Genomic DNA, 17026 nt, shown 5'->3' with positions numbered 1-17026 from the left:
ACTTAATAAAATAGTGTCCTCCTAAAAATATCAATGTATCACAAAACCTGAAAACCAACCTTCATATACGAATTACAAAGGCAATAGGTGGATGCATTCAAGTTTAAAAGGGGAGATAATGCAATATAATAGTAAATGACAGTTTTGTTTTAATATGTGCACAACCACAACAAGAGAAATATAGTATTTCTATCGTAATTGGTATATGAATTAGCTAACAAAATGAATAGAAAGCCTTATCAAAGATTGGAAAAATGAAAACAAATGTGGGTACAAGTACAAAATATAAAGGATGGTAATAGGCAATTTATTTTATTGGCAAGAATTTGCCTTAATAATACTTAATACCAAAGTACAATTTCCAATAGGATTTGTATACCTCTAATTTAATGACAAAGTATGATACAATGACATGATCAAGTAGCCACAATTGAGATAAGTGTAATCTAAAGAAATTGAGATAAGGGTAATCTATTTGAGTTATATAATAAAGTCGTAATTGGGCTAGGTTATTTGACATCTGAGGCAATGAGTCTTAGGTAAGTCGACCCAATAAGAATTGAATGGTACATAATTCTTTAGTCTCAAGAGTTGCGATGTAAAGAGACTAAATATGCACTGAGAGCAGTGGTGGACCTACATGTGAGTGAGGGTGTGCACTTGCACCCCCTCATTTTTTAAAATTCATCGAATTTGTAAATAAAATATTATATTTTTATATTTTATTTTATCTATATTTATATAATTGAACCCATTGATTTTATTTTTTTTATAATTTGCACCCACTGACTTAGGGTCTTGGATCCGCCACTGACTAAGAGAGTCAAATGGGAACATAACCCCATAATCTCAAGTGCGTAAACACGAAGCGACTAGGATCGAATGAATCATATGATAAAGTATGACGAAGGGTCGAAGAGATAAAAAAGAACAAAAAACAGTTCTTTTTGAGTTTCCCGTCAATGATTGAATTATAGATTTATTTTTGTAACAATTTCCAAGTTAAATTGGTTGAGTGATAAACCAAGAAACCTATTAAGACATAATGAGTTTATAGTATTCAAATGATACTCAAATAAAAAAATTGGTTAGTAATTTTAAGAAATTAGTTTAACGCACTAAGTTAACGTAAAGAAAAAAGTCTTTAAAGTTAAGGGGTTAGAAAATCAATTTAAATTGTTCTAATTTTATTTAACATATTTGAATTTTTTAACGGATTAATTTACTATATATAATGTTTAAATGCATAAACCAGTCAATAATGCATTAAACAATTCATTAAATTAGTTTCTTAAATCAAAGATACGGATCAAACTAATTCTTACAATTCGAAAAATGTGATTCTAATTCTTAAAATATTTAGTTTTTTTAACATTATTTCCATTTTAATAATTTTAAATATTAAATTAATTTTTATTTACAACATCAAATATCCAAAGGGTCAATATCATCATCTAAAACTACTATTATATACTAATAATGAAATTTAATTCAATAGGTTAAATATCATGTATGAGTTATTTCTACAGATAAAAAAAATTATTGCATACTAATTTTAAGGGAATAGTTGATTGTATATTGGTAGTTAGTTTTAGTTCCTTCTCACTTTTTTAGAGAATAAACAAACAAGTTTCTTAACTAATAAAAAAACTAATTACTGAAATATTTTTTCATACATAACTTTAAAATGAGGTATATGTAAATTTATTTATAAATCTCTTTTTTTTTTTCAACATTTATAAACACTTTTTTTAAAGTTATAAATACTCTCTGAATTTATAAACTTTCTCTACTTTAGAGTTTTTATTGGCTTTATACCCCTCCTAAATTTTTACCAAATCGCTTTGCCTCGACATTTTTTTCTAATTATAAAAATTAAATTAATCTATATTCCCAATAATAATTTAATTTCTTATCATACAATTTGTCGTTCTTAGTGCAATATAGTAGTTTAATTTGCAACGAACTATAATGGTTGTTTAACCTAGGCGAACGAAGCTGAGTCCATAGAGAACCGAAGCTGTATGGCATAAGTTCCCAAACCTACAAAACCCTCTCTTTAAAGCAGACGCACACTTTATCATTCTCTTTCTCTGTTTTGAAACTCTCTTCTCTTCTCTTAGCCCAATGGAAGACGACGACGAGTTCGGAGATTTATACACCGACGTTCTCCGCCCCTTCGCTTCTTCGCCCTCATTATCCTCTGCGCCGCAGCCCCACCAACCTTCCCCTGCGCCCCCCTCCCTCGATCTCAGTCCCAATCCGGACGATGCACAGATCCCCTGCGATGCGCCCCACGCTAATTCCCCTGCACCAACCAATCCCCTCCCTGAGCCAGACCCACGCGAAGCGCCCACGGAGCCGCCTAAAATTCCGGACGCCAAGCCTACGACGGATTCAAACCTCGCCGCCGCCGCCGTTGCCGTTGATCCGATGGACAGGGAGGTGAAATTCGACATCGAGGAGGACGAAGAAGACGGCGGAGAGCCGGTTATTCCGGGGCTTACAGGCGAGTTGGCAGCGCCGACTGAGGGCGAGGGCGATGATTGGGACAGCGATAGTGAGGATGATTTGAAGATAGTGTTGAATGAGAACAACCACATGGCCATGGAAAGAGGAGGGATGGCGGATGGTGATGAGGAGGAGGAGGATGGGGATGAGGAGCTTGTGATTGTGGCTGGCGGCGATCCGAATCAGGGCGCGGAGGAGCCGGAGTGGGGCGAGAATGCCACCCTGGCCGCTGGAGACGGCGAGAGGAAGGATGCCGCCGGGGAGTTGGCCAAGGCCGGCGGTGCGGCTGTGCCCCCGAAGATTGGGTATAGCAATCAAGGATATCACCCCTTTCATTCGCCTTTTAAGGTAAGAGTTGTTGTGTTGTGTTGATTGAAAGGGCATTGCTTGTTTTTAGGGATATTATAGCGTGAATTCAAGTGCAAAATTTGTGTGTTTGTAGTTTATAGAATTGTGTAAGAGATTAGTTTGTTTGTCAAATGAACTTTGATCATTTGAAATTGAATCACCTGGCTTTATGTTTAAGACAAAAGTACTCATTTTTTTTGCAAAAAGTTGAAAAGGAAAAAAAGGAAAAGACTGAGTGGCTATGATAAATTGCATTAGTCTGTGTTGAAAATGATGTGCTAATGGAAATCTGGATGGCTTTGTGTTAAAATTTGTATCAATTGAGTGAGATGAGATGTGAGTGATTCATGTTGGCTTGCCTAATTGTCTTTTTGTTTTGGAAAAGAGTTTCTGGTTCTTTCTGTCGTTAAATTGTTTAGCAGGGCTTCGTACATGGAGATTTGTGTACATGTTTTTTATTAGTTAGCTAGTGCATGCAGTCTTGCACTTTGTACTGAGTTTGTTGTTGTATACTAGCTGAAGCTTGGGTTCAAGGACTGGATGGCTTAGTCACAAATTTTTGTGCTATGTAACGTGTTGTTGTGTGAGGGTAAAATTTTGTTTGGTGTCTACACTTGGAACTTTGATCGCCTTTTTTGTTGTGAACTATTCTGGTGGGGCCTTGATAACAATTGTATGCTTGTATGTATTTCTTTCACCGTTTCATCTTGAACAAAAAATTACTTCTGTGTTCATATAGTCTTCGTATATCTGTAATCAGATAACCTAGTTTTGGTTGAATGCTATGTTTTTGGTAAATCACTAATAAGAAAATTAAGGGGAGGGGAGGCTACTGCAATTCAAAGGCTAGGGCATGCCACAAGCCTTGGTGATGGCTTAACCTTTGGCTTTTACAAATTTCCCATGAAAGGGGATTGCTCATAGCTTGAATTGATCAGGGCCTTTCAAGTGAAGTTCTTTAATTCTAACAAGTGGGATGGCTTTTTCTTCTCTGCAGTTTTGCTGATATTAATTTCATGATTTTCATCTTAAAGCTAAAAAATTTGATTGTTGTTAATTCATGATAGTTCTTGTTTTGCTTATGAATATATGATAAATCGTGGCTTATTGAAATGGAAAAAATCTAATGATTTGTTATTTTATTGTTTTGCATAGTATCAGTATGTTAGGCCTGGTGCAGCACTAATGCCTGGAGCTGCTGCTTCTGCTCCAGGAGGGCCTCCTGGTCAGATTCGTCCTCTTGCTAACATGGCTGGTCGAGGCAGAGGGGACTGGAGACCGCCTGGAATAAAAGGTGGTGCTGCTATGCAAAAAGGTTTTCATGCAGGTCCCGGATTACCTGGTTGGGGCAACGGTGCAGCAGGGCGGGGTTTTGGTGGTGGATTGGAATTCACACTTCCTTCTCACAAGTAATTTTAAATTATCATGAACTAAATTTCATTTTGTTTTTTAGTTGTATTAGACCCTTGAAGTGACTTAGAGTAGCCTATTTTGGGGGATTAATCACTTTTTTCTGGAAACTTCCTGAGAAAGCTATTTTTTTTAAATAAAAATTTAATTATTTCCTATAATATAATCTTTCCAAAATGGAAGGCATTTTTTGAGTGGTTAAGTATCACTGCAATTTAGGAGAGAAGTGTCTAGAATCCTATATGCATTAATGAGTGGAATGAGGCTAGTTCCAGTACTTTTGTTTCTTTTGTCCTTGGATCTATTCAAACATGTTTGACTTTTATTTAACTTTGATTTAATTATATAAAATGAAAACTGTTGTGCTACTGGATCATGTTTGTCATTTGCTTTTCTTGTAATGTTATTATTGACTTGAACTGACAATGCACCATGATACTAAAAACATTACTAGACATGATTTATGAATTGCTTGAGGGTAGCACTCAGTATTCTGATATATTCTAATACACACATGCAGACACAAAAGAATTACTACATCTTACATTTACAAGAGCAATAATAAAGAATTAAATCATTCCCTAGAACCCTTATCTTGTCAATGATACATCAACTCTCATTATTCCCAATGACATATTAATAACTATCTTTATTTCTGACAAACTGTTGTTGTTTTCTGTCCTTTTGTGGTTTATCTCCATGATGTATAAATATAATTGCTCACTCCTACTTTTTATTAATGTAGCAATGTGCTTTCTTTGTAATACCTTTTTCTCTGACAACTATCTTGCGGAATAAATAAATTTTGATGTATGGAATTTGATATTACATGTAGCAATCTATTTGAGTTAGAATCATACAACAAAAGCACATCTCTGATACAGGATACTTTTACTTCCATTTTAATATTTTTCTCCATTTATAACTAAATTTCATGTATGTGTTACCTATTCAGTGCTTATAAACCTGCCAATTATTTTCAGGACTATATTTGATGTAGATATTGAGAATTTTGAGGAGAAACCGTGGCAATATCCAAATATTGATACATCAGATTTTTTCAACTTTGGCCTGAATGAGGAGAGCTGGAAAGATTATTGCAAACAGCTGGTAAATTATTAACATACTTCCAACATTCTCAACCAGTTAGTGTACACTGAGAAACCTTGTATTTGACTTTTTTAGGAGCAACTACGCTTGGAGTCTACAATGCAAAGCAAGATCCGTGTTTATGAGAGTGGTCGAACAGAGCAGGTAGAGGCACTTTTGTATTTTAAATTTAGTTCCTTTTCCTTATCAATTTCCCAAGGTGTTTCTGAGTACTGATTGTATAATTAAGTTAATCATCTAATTGATTTCATTTCAGGAGTATGATCCAGACTTACCCCCTGAATTAGCTGCAGCTACTGGTATACATGATAGTCCCGTGGAAAACACAAATTCTCTAAAGTCAGATGTCGGACAAAGCGATGTTATGAAAGGTTCTGGGACTGGACGTGTGCGACCACCACTAGTATGTATTTGTCTAAATATTTTTTTTGTCTAAATGTTTGTAGGAATTTTTCACATTTTAAGCCCATATACCTGCTTTATGTATGCTTTTTGGGCTGCTTGATGTTGGTCAATGTAGCATTATGTTTGTGGAAGATATTTTCCTTTATTCACTAATTCCATCTCTAGTTTCTAATAAATTTATTCCCTACCAGCCAACTGGTAGAGCAATACAGGTGGAAGGTGGTTATGGTGACCGGCTTCCCTCCATTGATACCCGCCCTCCCCGAATCCGCGATTCCGATGCTATCATTGAGGTATTTGATGATTTTGTCATATAAAGCATATGCAGTCTTCTGATAACCCATTTTACTGCATATGCATTGTACACATTACTAAGTATTTTTGTAAACAGATTGTTTTACAGGATACAGAAGATGACCAGTCCTCTGCAGGAGTTGCTCAAGATCCGCCAGAGGGTGGAGAACCCCATAGAGAGGATTTTAGAGAAGACCATGTAGCTGGAGATGAAATTCCAAGGTTGGAACCCGAGTATTTTGATGGTTTTCCACAGGTTTATAATGGTCGGAAGAAAGAGATTGCAGGAAGAAGAATGTCATTTATAAATTCCAGTGCTGCTAACATGCCTAATGGGGATGAAAAATTGTTCTTCCCACAGGAAGAGCCGATTGAGTACTCTGGTTCAAAGGGCCAAAATCGTAGGTCCTATGGTGGCAATTGTAGCTCCTCTCATGACGAAAGGTACTCGATAGTGTATATTCTACAAGAAAATAATTTGAAAAGGTCAACCTTTATCTGTATGCTTATGTTTTCGTCACTGCTTTACTTTATTGTTATCACATTCATTTCATTCTATAGGCATCCATAAATCAGCCGATGCTCGTTAAGTTTAAGAATCTTTGAAATGTATCTCACACAGAGGTCTTTATCAGCTAATTAGGTTTGTGTGCTGCAATGCACCATGAAGTAGAGGAGATATAGATATCTGGATTGATTCATGCTAAGGTTAGTTGCGATTGGTAAGGGATTTTCTAAACCAGGACAAATGACCGAAACTGACAAAATTGGTTATGGTGATGTTGCCTTGAATTAAATTAGTGTCATAAAATAGCTAAAATTTTGAATGGTTGGAGAAGCACATTATGAACATGACATAAATAATATTGAAATATATTCAGCATACTCAGATGCTATAAGTTAAAAAAAAGCAGTTTTCCTTGTTTCAAAATATATTAAAGAAAATAAAAGATATCGTTCCATTTGTTAGATACTTAGATACATTTTCTTGATTTAAAGATTTTTTTTTTCATGTGTACATTCTTTAGCGTACTTGTAAAAATTCTAATTTACTAGAAACATAGTTTATTATTTTAATTGCATTTTTTAGTAAGCTGGTGTCTGGACCTAATAGGCTTGGTAATCTTCATGTGCAATTTATAAATGTCTTTACTTTTGTATTTACAGGCAGATGCAAAGAAGAGTGGGTGGTCAGTCTCCTTCAATTACTCCCATTCAAGAATTGGCAACTGATAACAGTCTAAAAGAAGAGTCAGCAGAAAGCATGGAAGGTAGACATAGATCATCCCCTGCTGTTAAGGATATAAGGGAGTCCAGTGTGGAGGAGAAGGATATTGAACTTGAGGATACTGGGACAGCTGATGGAAGTTCCAGATTGGAAAAGGAGGAAACAGTAGACAAAGTAGATGCCCTTGAGGATGGGGTAGCAAAGAGACAGAAGTTGACATCTCGAGTTGAGCCACCTTTGCTTGATGAAGTTGATGATTGGGAGGACTCAAAAGCTGCAAAAAGTAGTGATAACAGCAAAGCAAGATCAGCCAGCAGTAGGGATAACCAAAAGCGGCGAGAGGGTTTTGAAGAGGAAGTAGTTCAAGATCCACGATCAGCACAACTGAGTAGCATCAGACAGCACCCGGATGAAATTGAGCAGGGATTTTATAGAAGAGAGCATGATGCAAAGCAAGAACCCGGAAGAAATCTCATGATGCTTAAAGGCAGAGAGAGACCATACCCTTACAAGGACCGGCATCCTAGCTCAGCTACTCAGTTGAACACAAATGCTGATGGATTTGATGGACAAAAAGAAAGGGACAATTCTGAAATGGATTGGTCACGAAGAGATGATGATCTCTATAACAGAAGGGTTAGAAATGATGAACCTAGAAAGAGGGATAGGGCTAAGGTTCGAGAAAATGAGAAAAACGACAAAGAAGATAGCCTTCATTCAAGAAAACAGTTGGATAATGGTAGCTACAGGGTTTCCTATGAAAAGGATGTTGGGTCTAGAGACTCAAGACAAAGGGAAAGAGATGAGGGCTTGAGGATTAGGTACGAAGCAGTAGAGGATTACCGTGGCAAGAAGAGGAAGGATGAGGAATATCTTAGGAGGGAGCATATTGACAAAGAAGAAGTTCTGCATGGCTACAGGGAAATTGCTAGTAGTCGGCGCAGACGAGAAAGAGATGAAGTATTGGATCCACGAAAGAGGGATGACCTGCAAAGAGCTAGAGATAACCCTGATGATCAATATGCTACTAGGCAGAAAGATGAGGCCTGGGTACTGAAGGAGAGGGGTGATAGGCAGAGAGATAGGGAAGAGTGGTGCCGGATGAAACAGTCCCATGAAGAACACCTACCCAAGCGTGAAAGAGAAGGACGGAGTTCTGTAAGAAGTGGACGAGGGGCTGAACATAAACTTTCTGAGAAAGAATACCAATCCCGAGAAGCAATGCGACACAATGACCAATTGAAGAGAAGGGATCGAATTCAGGATGAAAGTCCACATCATAAGGGGCGAGATGATGCTTCTGCCCGTGGAAATCAATATACTACTGAGGAAAGGCGATCTAGGCTAGAAAGGTCAAGTAGTCGTAGTGATCGTGTTGCTAATGTTTCTGATAACCAAAAAGTCAAGCATAGAGAAGGCTCAAGGAAAAGCAAAGAACGTGATGTTAGTGACCTTAATAGTTTAGGCCTGTCCAAGAGAAGTCAAGAAAATCAAAGTGGTCCAACCAATGAGAAGGTATGCACACTTGCATGTAAAAACGTGAAACTATCTGGAGAGTAAAATAATCTTTACATGAAAATGAAGTATTCTCTATACGTGACTCTTAGAATCATGAAGGTCTAGAATTATGTTTAGTTGCAACTTGGTGACCAGTTATATTAGAAGTGTTGGTTCAAGCCACATAATGTATGTCAATGCACGCTTGATCATGAATAACTAGCTTGTGCATTTTTATTATTCCTCCTTCCCCTCTTAATATGTTGGGAGGAGGTGGAAATTAAAAGATATGTTCTTTTGAGGCATTGTTTTGTCTTTTTTGTCCCAGTAGGTTTGCCAACTTTGAAGACTCAACTTCTGGAAGAAAGTAGTTAGGTGGCTTTTAAACAGATTGTATGATGATGTTTAATAAATCCACCTAGTGTTAATTGGAATTTATTACATACCAATACTGCATTAAGGGATCCACTCTTAAGTATCCCGATATAGAATATTATTTCCAGTGCCATGGGATATGATTGATTAGTTAATGATTCGAAATTTAATGTTAGTTCATTAGAGCTATAGAAACTCATACCCAGAATTCCCAGTAATGAAAAAACAGAACTTCCCGCAGTGTACAAAATAAACTTTGTAGCTGAATACAAACGATTTTTTCCACCCACATAGATAAAAGTAGATAAACGGGAATTAATTCTAATTCCCACATGATGAAAAAAAGTAAAATGTCTTGAGAAGAAAATGTTCCTATTTGACCACTATACATTGCTAACATCAGGAAATAGAATAATTTGGATTCTCGAGTAACCGGCTGAGCCGCTAACGTAGTGATAAATCCCGTCAATAAAATGGGTCCTAGAGAGAGTCAATCTATTCCGAAGCTCCTCCAGTAAAAGAAAAAAAAATGATCCATTTATAATTTTCTGTCAATTGGATTAGTGGATCATCCAGTTTATGACAAGCTTTTATCTTAAAATTGTTATGCATTATCCTGTTTTTTATCTTGATGTTTTGGTTGAGAGATTATTGCTGTTGTGACTAGTGACCCTATTTGATTGAACTAGAAATATCGTCCAAGTGAATGATGATTGCAAAAACCCTTGTTGTTATTGTATATTGTTGTCTTGATGTCTCAGCACGGTATTTATTATAACTGACAAGCTTATCACCTTTTGCGTTTATTTTATTTCATTCATAAGTAACTAGAGTTGATAAAATAGGAATGTGTTAGCCAATTGGCAATAGGCACAACTTTGTTGAAACTTTTAGCATGCATGGATTAACAAATCAAATATATTAATTCTAGGTTGTTACCTGGAAGTAATTTGCTACTTTAGGAGATACCATAAAATGGCCGTGCTTAAAAGAATTCAATGGTATCGTTTGATCCATGTAGATGATCTAACCTAACAAGATAAGTTGTTTTTTTTATTTTTTTTTTATTTATCACAATTGGATCTAAGACTCACTATTAAATTTAATCGATGATTAATTATTGTTAGTAGTAAGGTCAACGGAATTGAGATTCTATCTAAAAGACAAAATTATATTCATGTATTTATAAAATAAATAGTAATAATTAAAGTAATTTGACATTGGTGTGTATGATAGAGACTGAAGCCCGGTTACAAAATTGTAAAATCATGCAATACTGTGCAGAAAATCGCAATCTTAATAACCCTGGTCAGCAGGGATCTCGTTGAGACTTTGCTCGTTAGGAAAAAGTGTTTCTTATTTTAACTAGCCTGTCCCTGTTGCCTGAACAAGAAAGTGATAGTGGAGTGCTCTTCAATGTGTTACACTGCATTAAAGCTGTTGCTGATGATGGAAAATTATCATTATTCATTAGATGCTTGCTCTTGTTTTCTATAATTGTTAGTTTCTATTTGTGAAGGGCTTGAAAGGATCTGGTGATGAAGAGCGTGCTGAGCATGAAATTTCAGGGCATCGCCTGTCAAGAAAACAGCGGGAAGACATGTCTTCAGATGATGAACAGCAAGATTCTCGCAGAGGACGTTCTAAATTGGAACGCTGGACCAGCCATAAGGAAAGAGATTTCAATGTCAACAAGTCCTCTTCTTCCTTGAAGTTCAAAGACATTGATAAGGATAATAATGATGCTTCTTCTGAAGCTGGGAAGCCTGCGTATGAACCTGCTAAAACTGTTGATGCTGATAACCAACATATCTTGTCAGTTGAAGCAAGGGATTCTGCAGATATGGAAAATAGGGATGCTGATACAAAAGAATCAGGGGATCGGCACCTTGACACAGTTGAGAGGTTGAAGAAGCGAAGTGAGCGGTTCAAGCTCCCAATGCCTAGTGAAAAAGAGGCCCTCGTCATCAAGAAGTTAGAAAGTGAACCTCTGCCTTCTGCCAAAAGTGAAAATCCAGTAGTAGATTCAGAAGTCAAACAAGAACGACCTGCCCGGAAAAGAAGATGGGTTACTAACTGAATAAGAAATCTGGGGGCATCATTATTTTGCCGGAGAGTCTAATCTAATCTAGTTTGGCCCAGGGAAAATTTCAGCTTGGCCTGATTTTTTTTTATGATTCTAGAACCTTGCAAGCCAGCCATGCTTAGTATCTCTATATCTATGGAACGTTGAAAATGGCATCTATAGGGTTTGGGACAATTTGTACTTCAGTAATGTCATCTTGTAAACCTTGCTACCTATACATTTATTGTACACTGTATATATACAAGTAAAATGTAAAACATGAACTGCCACTACAGGTAGCACATATTTTGGGTGTCCAAATATGGATCTTACCTAGATGGATCTGGGTAATGAGAATTATTGGTGAACGTTACCAAGGTTGGATGCATTTGACATTCAGAAACAGCTGGCATGGCTGGTAGGCATTGAGCCTGATACTGGCACCTTCCACTTGAGGACTTAGCAGGTCAAAGCTTTTGGAAAACATCTTGGTGAAGGGCTATCCAAAGAAAAGCTTTTGGAAAACATCTTGGTGAAGGGCTATCCAAAGAAATGCATGCTGCTTGCTTCTCAACGTGTTTCTTTAAATTGAATTATAGATGCCATGAAATTATTTTCTTTGTTGTAGACTTTAAGCAAGTACGGATTACTCATTTCTCCCCCATTTCTATCTTTACATTTTTTACGCGGGAATCAGGAAACCTTAGCAATGGGCCTTTGTTGTATCTAGAGATCAAATGACATGTAGTTTAGGTTGGGAATTTCAACAGGTAATGAAAGAAAGTAAAAGCATAATTTATTGCCTTTGTCAAATCTTCTAATCTCTATAATTATTATTTTTTCATATTTATTTAATGTTTTGTATTGGTTGAGAGGAAAGAAAGTGAAGGGAGACATGTTGAAATTTGAATCAAAGAGAAACTAGCGTTGTGTTTGGGTAAGAAATTTGAAGTGGGGAGTGCAATTTTCAGGGGGGTTTAAGATTCCTAGTGATAAAATTTTGTTTAGATAGTTTGTTAAAAGGAATTTAAGGCTTTGGAATATTAGAGAAATTTTAAATGACTAAAAATGAAGAATTCTAATATAAAAAGTTGGGCATTTAGAATTTGTTTCCTCTATGATTAACAGATTCAACAATACTTACTTCTGCTTCTTTGCATACCTAATCTTCTCAAAGTAGCTTTGGCTAATGCAATTCTACCCCCCAAGGGTATTTGATAGAAGACTCCAAGAAGATTGGATCAGAGATGCAATAGAAGACTCTAGGGTTCTCATGAGCCTTAGAATAAATTTCGGGTCCATGGGCTAAGTATGAGTCCACTTATCTTTATACATGATTAAAGTTTCATTATTTTTGGACCTTATATTTAGGGCTCCATAATGTAGGTAGGGTACCCTAGAAATGTAAGATTTTTCAGCCCTTGTATTTTAGGGCACCTAGATTAGTTTTTTTGAATTAGGGGTAGTTTTATAATTTCACATGCATTAAGTGAATATTTGATGTGTGTGTTGGAAAATAAATTTAATTGAATTGGGAGAAACTCAATCCAATTAAATTTTAGAGGGAGAGGTGAGCATTTGCTTGCTACACCCCATTGCCACATCATATAGTCACACTTTGTGCATGTTCTTCATACTTTACATGCCTCATGACACCTAAACATTCTTAGTGGAGAATCTTGGACTTGATCTTGGATTAGTGATTTGAACCATAGCTAAAATTTACTAATCATAATTAGTGAAATTTTGGCTCCAAAAGTTGGCTCCACAAATTCAATTTCAAATTCAAGTAGAAATTTGAATTTCCCTCCAATTTTGTGTGACACTTAGGCTATAAATAGAGACCATGTGTGTGTATTTTTTCAACTTTTATCATTTGTAAATTACACTTCAAAGTTCAGACCTCATTTGAGGCACAAAATTTCATGCTCCTCCTCTCCCTCTCCCTTCACTCATCTTCTCTTCTTTCAAGCTCTTATCCATGACTTCCTATGGTGGTGAACTTGTGCTTGACTCATCTTCTCCTTGATGTGGTGTCTCCAATCATCTTTCTTCCTTCTGCATTTCGCTGCCATTCATATTCAAGAAGCAAAGGACTCCATTGATGAAGAAGATCCAAGGCCTACAAGCTCCACATGGAGCTACGTCATGTGGTATCAAGAGCATCTTCGTCTAGGTGATGTTCTTTTGCTTCCTCTATCTTTTTGTTCGGTCAACTCACTTTAATTCCTTGTTCTTCATCTTATTCTCCATGTATATCCTCAATTGTCTTGTGGTTTGGTGCTGTTTAGAGTAGATTCAAAAAAATAAACTGATTAAATCTTAGATCTACACTTGTTCTTGCATTCCTATGGTTCAAATTTTATAGATATACTCTTGAATCATGTTTTTGTGTTGATTTTAGGTTCTATCATTTTTCAGTCATAATTTTCTTGTGCTGAACCTTTAGATCTAAATTTTCTTTCAAAATATTGATTAGAAAAAAAAACACAAAAATCTAAGTGTAAATCACTTAATCCATGTTGTCTTAGAGTCATGTTTAGTCATAATAATTGTCACATTATGTTCTAAGTTTGTGTTGAATTTTGATTTTGTTGATTGAATTCTAGATACATTTGTTCATATATTCTTCTCATTCTTAGCCTATCTTTTGAATTTTGAGTCTAATTCATGCATGTTATTTAGTTCATAACATGTTCTAAATCAATTCCTAGAAGTAGTGTTGTTGTTGAACTTTTTTTTTTGTTTTCTAAGTTTCCTACATGATGCCTATGAAGAAGTTCAGTTGTGGTGCTGAGTTGTGGCTGGATTTGTGAATCAAAATAAGCCTTATCCCAATCTGGCGCCTGTCCAACAAAGGTTGTCCACTAAACCACAAAGGACTCCCCCACAAAGCTCATTTCCCACACAATCTTGTCCCGCTAGCAACACCAATCCCAGCACAAGGGCCAATTTGGGAAGGAATTTTCCAGCAAAGAAGCTTGCAGAATTCACCCCGATCTTGATGCCATATGCTGACCTGCTACCATCCTTGATCACCAACCAGATGGTAGTAGTGAACCCCAGGAAGATCTACCAGTCTCCCTTCTTTTGCTGGTACAACCCCAATGCAACCTACGCCAATCACGGGGGTGTCCTGAGGCATTCAATAGAGCAATGTGTGGCCTTCAAACACAAGGTACAGAGTTTGATTGATGCAGGGTGGCTGACATTTCAAGAGGACAACCCGAATGTTAGGACGAATCCCCTCACTAGTCATGGAGGCTCAACGGTTAATGCGGTGGAGGAATGTGGACCTCGGGGGCTAAAGCGGATGGAAGACGTGTTAACCTCTAGGAGGTTCATATTGGAAGCACTTCTTGAAGCGGGCATGATCTGCCTTGACAGGGACAAGGGAGATTCTTCTTTGATACATCCAGGGGTGTCACACGATGTAGAGAAATGTTCGGTGGCAGAGGAGCTGCTACAGGGGATGATGGACAAAAGGCCTAATTGAAGTTTGTGGCGCAAGAAAGGGGGAAGAAGTTGTGTGCATGCAATTGGTTGATAAAAGCCCGAGCAAACCCAAGCCATTGGTGATCCACTTCACCAGAGATGTTGCCACATAAAAGCCCCGAGGTTTCTAGCCTATCCTAGTTGAGAAGCCTGCCCCTTTCCCCTACAAGAGTGACAAAGCAGTGCCATGGAGGTACGCCACACAAAGGCCCGATGAAAGGAAGGACGCGTCCGTCGTACACGTTAAAGGTGATCTATCCTTTGCTAAGGTCACTAACATCTCTGGCACGAGCGGAATGACTTGTAGTGGGCGGATCTTCACGGCACCCGAGCCACCGGTGTGGTCCAAGGACCCAAAGGGGAAAGCAAAGGCAGGTGTAGAAGAGAGCGACAAGGTGGGCCTAGTTCCGGAGGACGAGGTCCCGGCCGGAAGGTTTGCCAAGGAAGAAGATGACTTGAGAAAAACAGGAATATCCTCTGAAGAAGCAATCAAGTTCATGCGAATCATCCAACAGAGCGAGTTCAAGGTGATTGAACAACTAAATAAAACCCCAGCTAGGATTTTTCTGTCGGGATTGCTTATGAACTTTGAGCCTCATCGGGCGTTATTGGTCAAGATTTTGAAGGAAGCCCACGTAGCACAAGACATATCTGTGGAGGGTTTTAGGGGCATAATCAACAACATCATGGGCAACAATTACCTCACATTCCCCGATGAAGAAATACCCATCGAGGGCTAGGGGCACAACAAAGCCTTGCACGTATCCATAAAATGTTTGGACCACATAGCGGCCAAAGTTCTTATTGACAACGACTCCTCCCTCAATGTCCTGCCCAAGGATACTTTGGACAAGCTGCCTTTTAATGCATCATACTTAAGGCCAAGCTCCATGGTGGTGCGGGCTTTGGACAGAAACCGCCGGGACGTAAGGGGGGAGATCGATCTCCCAATTCAAATCAGACCCCGCATATGCCAACTTACCTTCCAAGTGATGGACATAAATCCTGCCTTCAACTGCTTATTAGGCTGGCCTAGGATTCATTCGGTTAGGGTGATCCCTTCTACACTACACCAAAAGTTGAAAATTATGGAAGAGGGGCAGTTAATTATAGTCTCGGGAGAAGAAGACATTCTTGTGAGTTGTCCTTCTTCTACGCCTTATGTGGAGGCCGCAGAGGAGTCCTTGGAAATGTCCTTTCAGGCATTGGAAGTGGTGAGCAATGCTTACTTGGAGTCTCCCTCGGTACAACCATGCTCATCTGAGGCCGCATTGATGGTAGTGTTCGCTTCTGGCAAGTGCACCAGATCGCGCAAGTAGTATAAAACAGTAAGAACTGAGTATCAAACTTTCGGGGAACTTGTGTTACTTGCTAAAGCTATTTCAGTGAATAGGTGTCTAGTGTAAAAAGAGATGTGTTTACTATGAACAGGTGTGTAAACTAATTACTAAAAAGGAAAATCACGTGAGTAATGATGTGTAAAGACAAATAGACGACACGTTGGTCTTCCTAATAGGTGCCCAATGTTAAAAGGATATTCTCTACTTAACAATGCTTATGCGTTCTATGGTGTCTCCTGAAATGCTAAACCCCGATTCCTCATGAAGTCTAGCCTAATCCTGATCAAGCATCGTCCTCAAATTCCTCTTGTTGGACTAAACTCGGCCAGGACTACATTAAGAGAAACATACAACAACTAGGTTACCGTACCCCGATCCCTCATGGTAATAAGACAAACTAGCCCTGTCCTATCAAGTTATAAGAATTAGACCAGTTTCCATTGTTGAATGATCCTAAAAACACATGCATCTACGTGATCAAGGCAAAAGCATGCTAGAATGAAGTTCTGATAGCACAATGAACACACAAAACATCATTAAATAGATAAAAAGATATTTACATCAAGTACCTACAAGGAAGATCCAACAGATGATTTAACTTTCCATAACTGGGAAGCTTCCTTTACAACAAAGAAAAGAGAAAGATGAAAGATTGCAGAAATACAAGTAGTGGGGATGTCTCATCCACCTCTAGGACCTCACAATCACTCACAAACTCATCTCAAGCTCTCAGGACGACTACCTCTTCAAGCTCTGGTCTCTGCAGATCTTCACACAATAAAATCTCTCAAACTCTCTGGAACTTGGACCTTTTTCTCTCTAGAACTCTCTAGACATGCAGAAGCTTCAAGAAAAGGCCAAACTCCTTTCCAAAATCTGATTTCAGGCTTAAATAGGTGGCTTGGTTCGTGCTCATTCGCTTAGCGCAATTCTAAACCGCTTAGCGCG

General features: G+C 37.8%; 1 protein-coding gene across 2 annotated transcripts; it reads left to right on the top strand.

Moving 5' to 3' along the window:
• Nucleotides 1-2003: 2003 nt before the first annotated feature.
• LOC100799266 (FIP1[V]-like protein) lies at nt 2004-11533 on the top strand. 2 transcript variants are annotated; one of them, XM_041010087.1, is made up of 9 exons: nt 2004-2859; nt 4015-4268; nt 5253-5379; nt 5455-5523; nt 5636-5782; nt 5976-6077; nt 6176-6522; nt 7246-8821; nt 9132-9397. In XM_041010087.1, the coding sequence occupies exons 1-9, from the start codon at nt 2128-2130 to the stop codon at nt 9132-9134; spliced, it is 3357 nt and encodes a 1118-aa protein (XP_040866021.1). In that variant the 5' UTR covers nt 2004-2127; the 3' UTR covers nt 9135-9397. The 2 variants fall into 2 exon arrangements, with proteins under 2 accessions (XP_040866021.1, XP_006598040.1); XM_006597977.4 differs by lacking the exon at nt 9132-9397 and adding an exon at nt 10698-11533 and having other exon boundaries at nt 2005-2859.
• Nucleotides 11534-17026: the final 5493 nt, after the last annotated feature.

The sequence above is a fragment of the Glycine max genome, chromosome 15 (assembly GCF_000004515.6).
Source record: "Glycine max cultivar Williams 82 chromosome 15, Glycine_max_v4.0, whole genome shotgun sequence".
Taxonomy (NCBI): Eukaryota; Viridiplantae; Streptophyta; class Magnoliopsida; order Fabales; family Fabaceae; genus Glycine; species Glycine max.
This window is presented reverse-complemented; position numbering and strand designations above follow the sequence as displayed.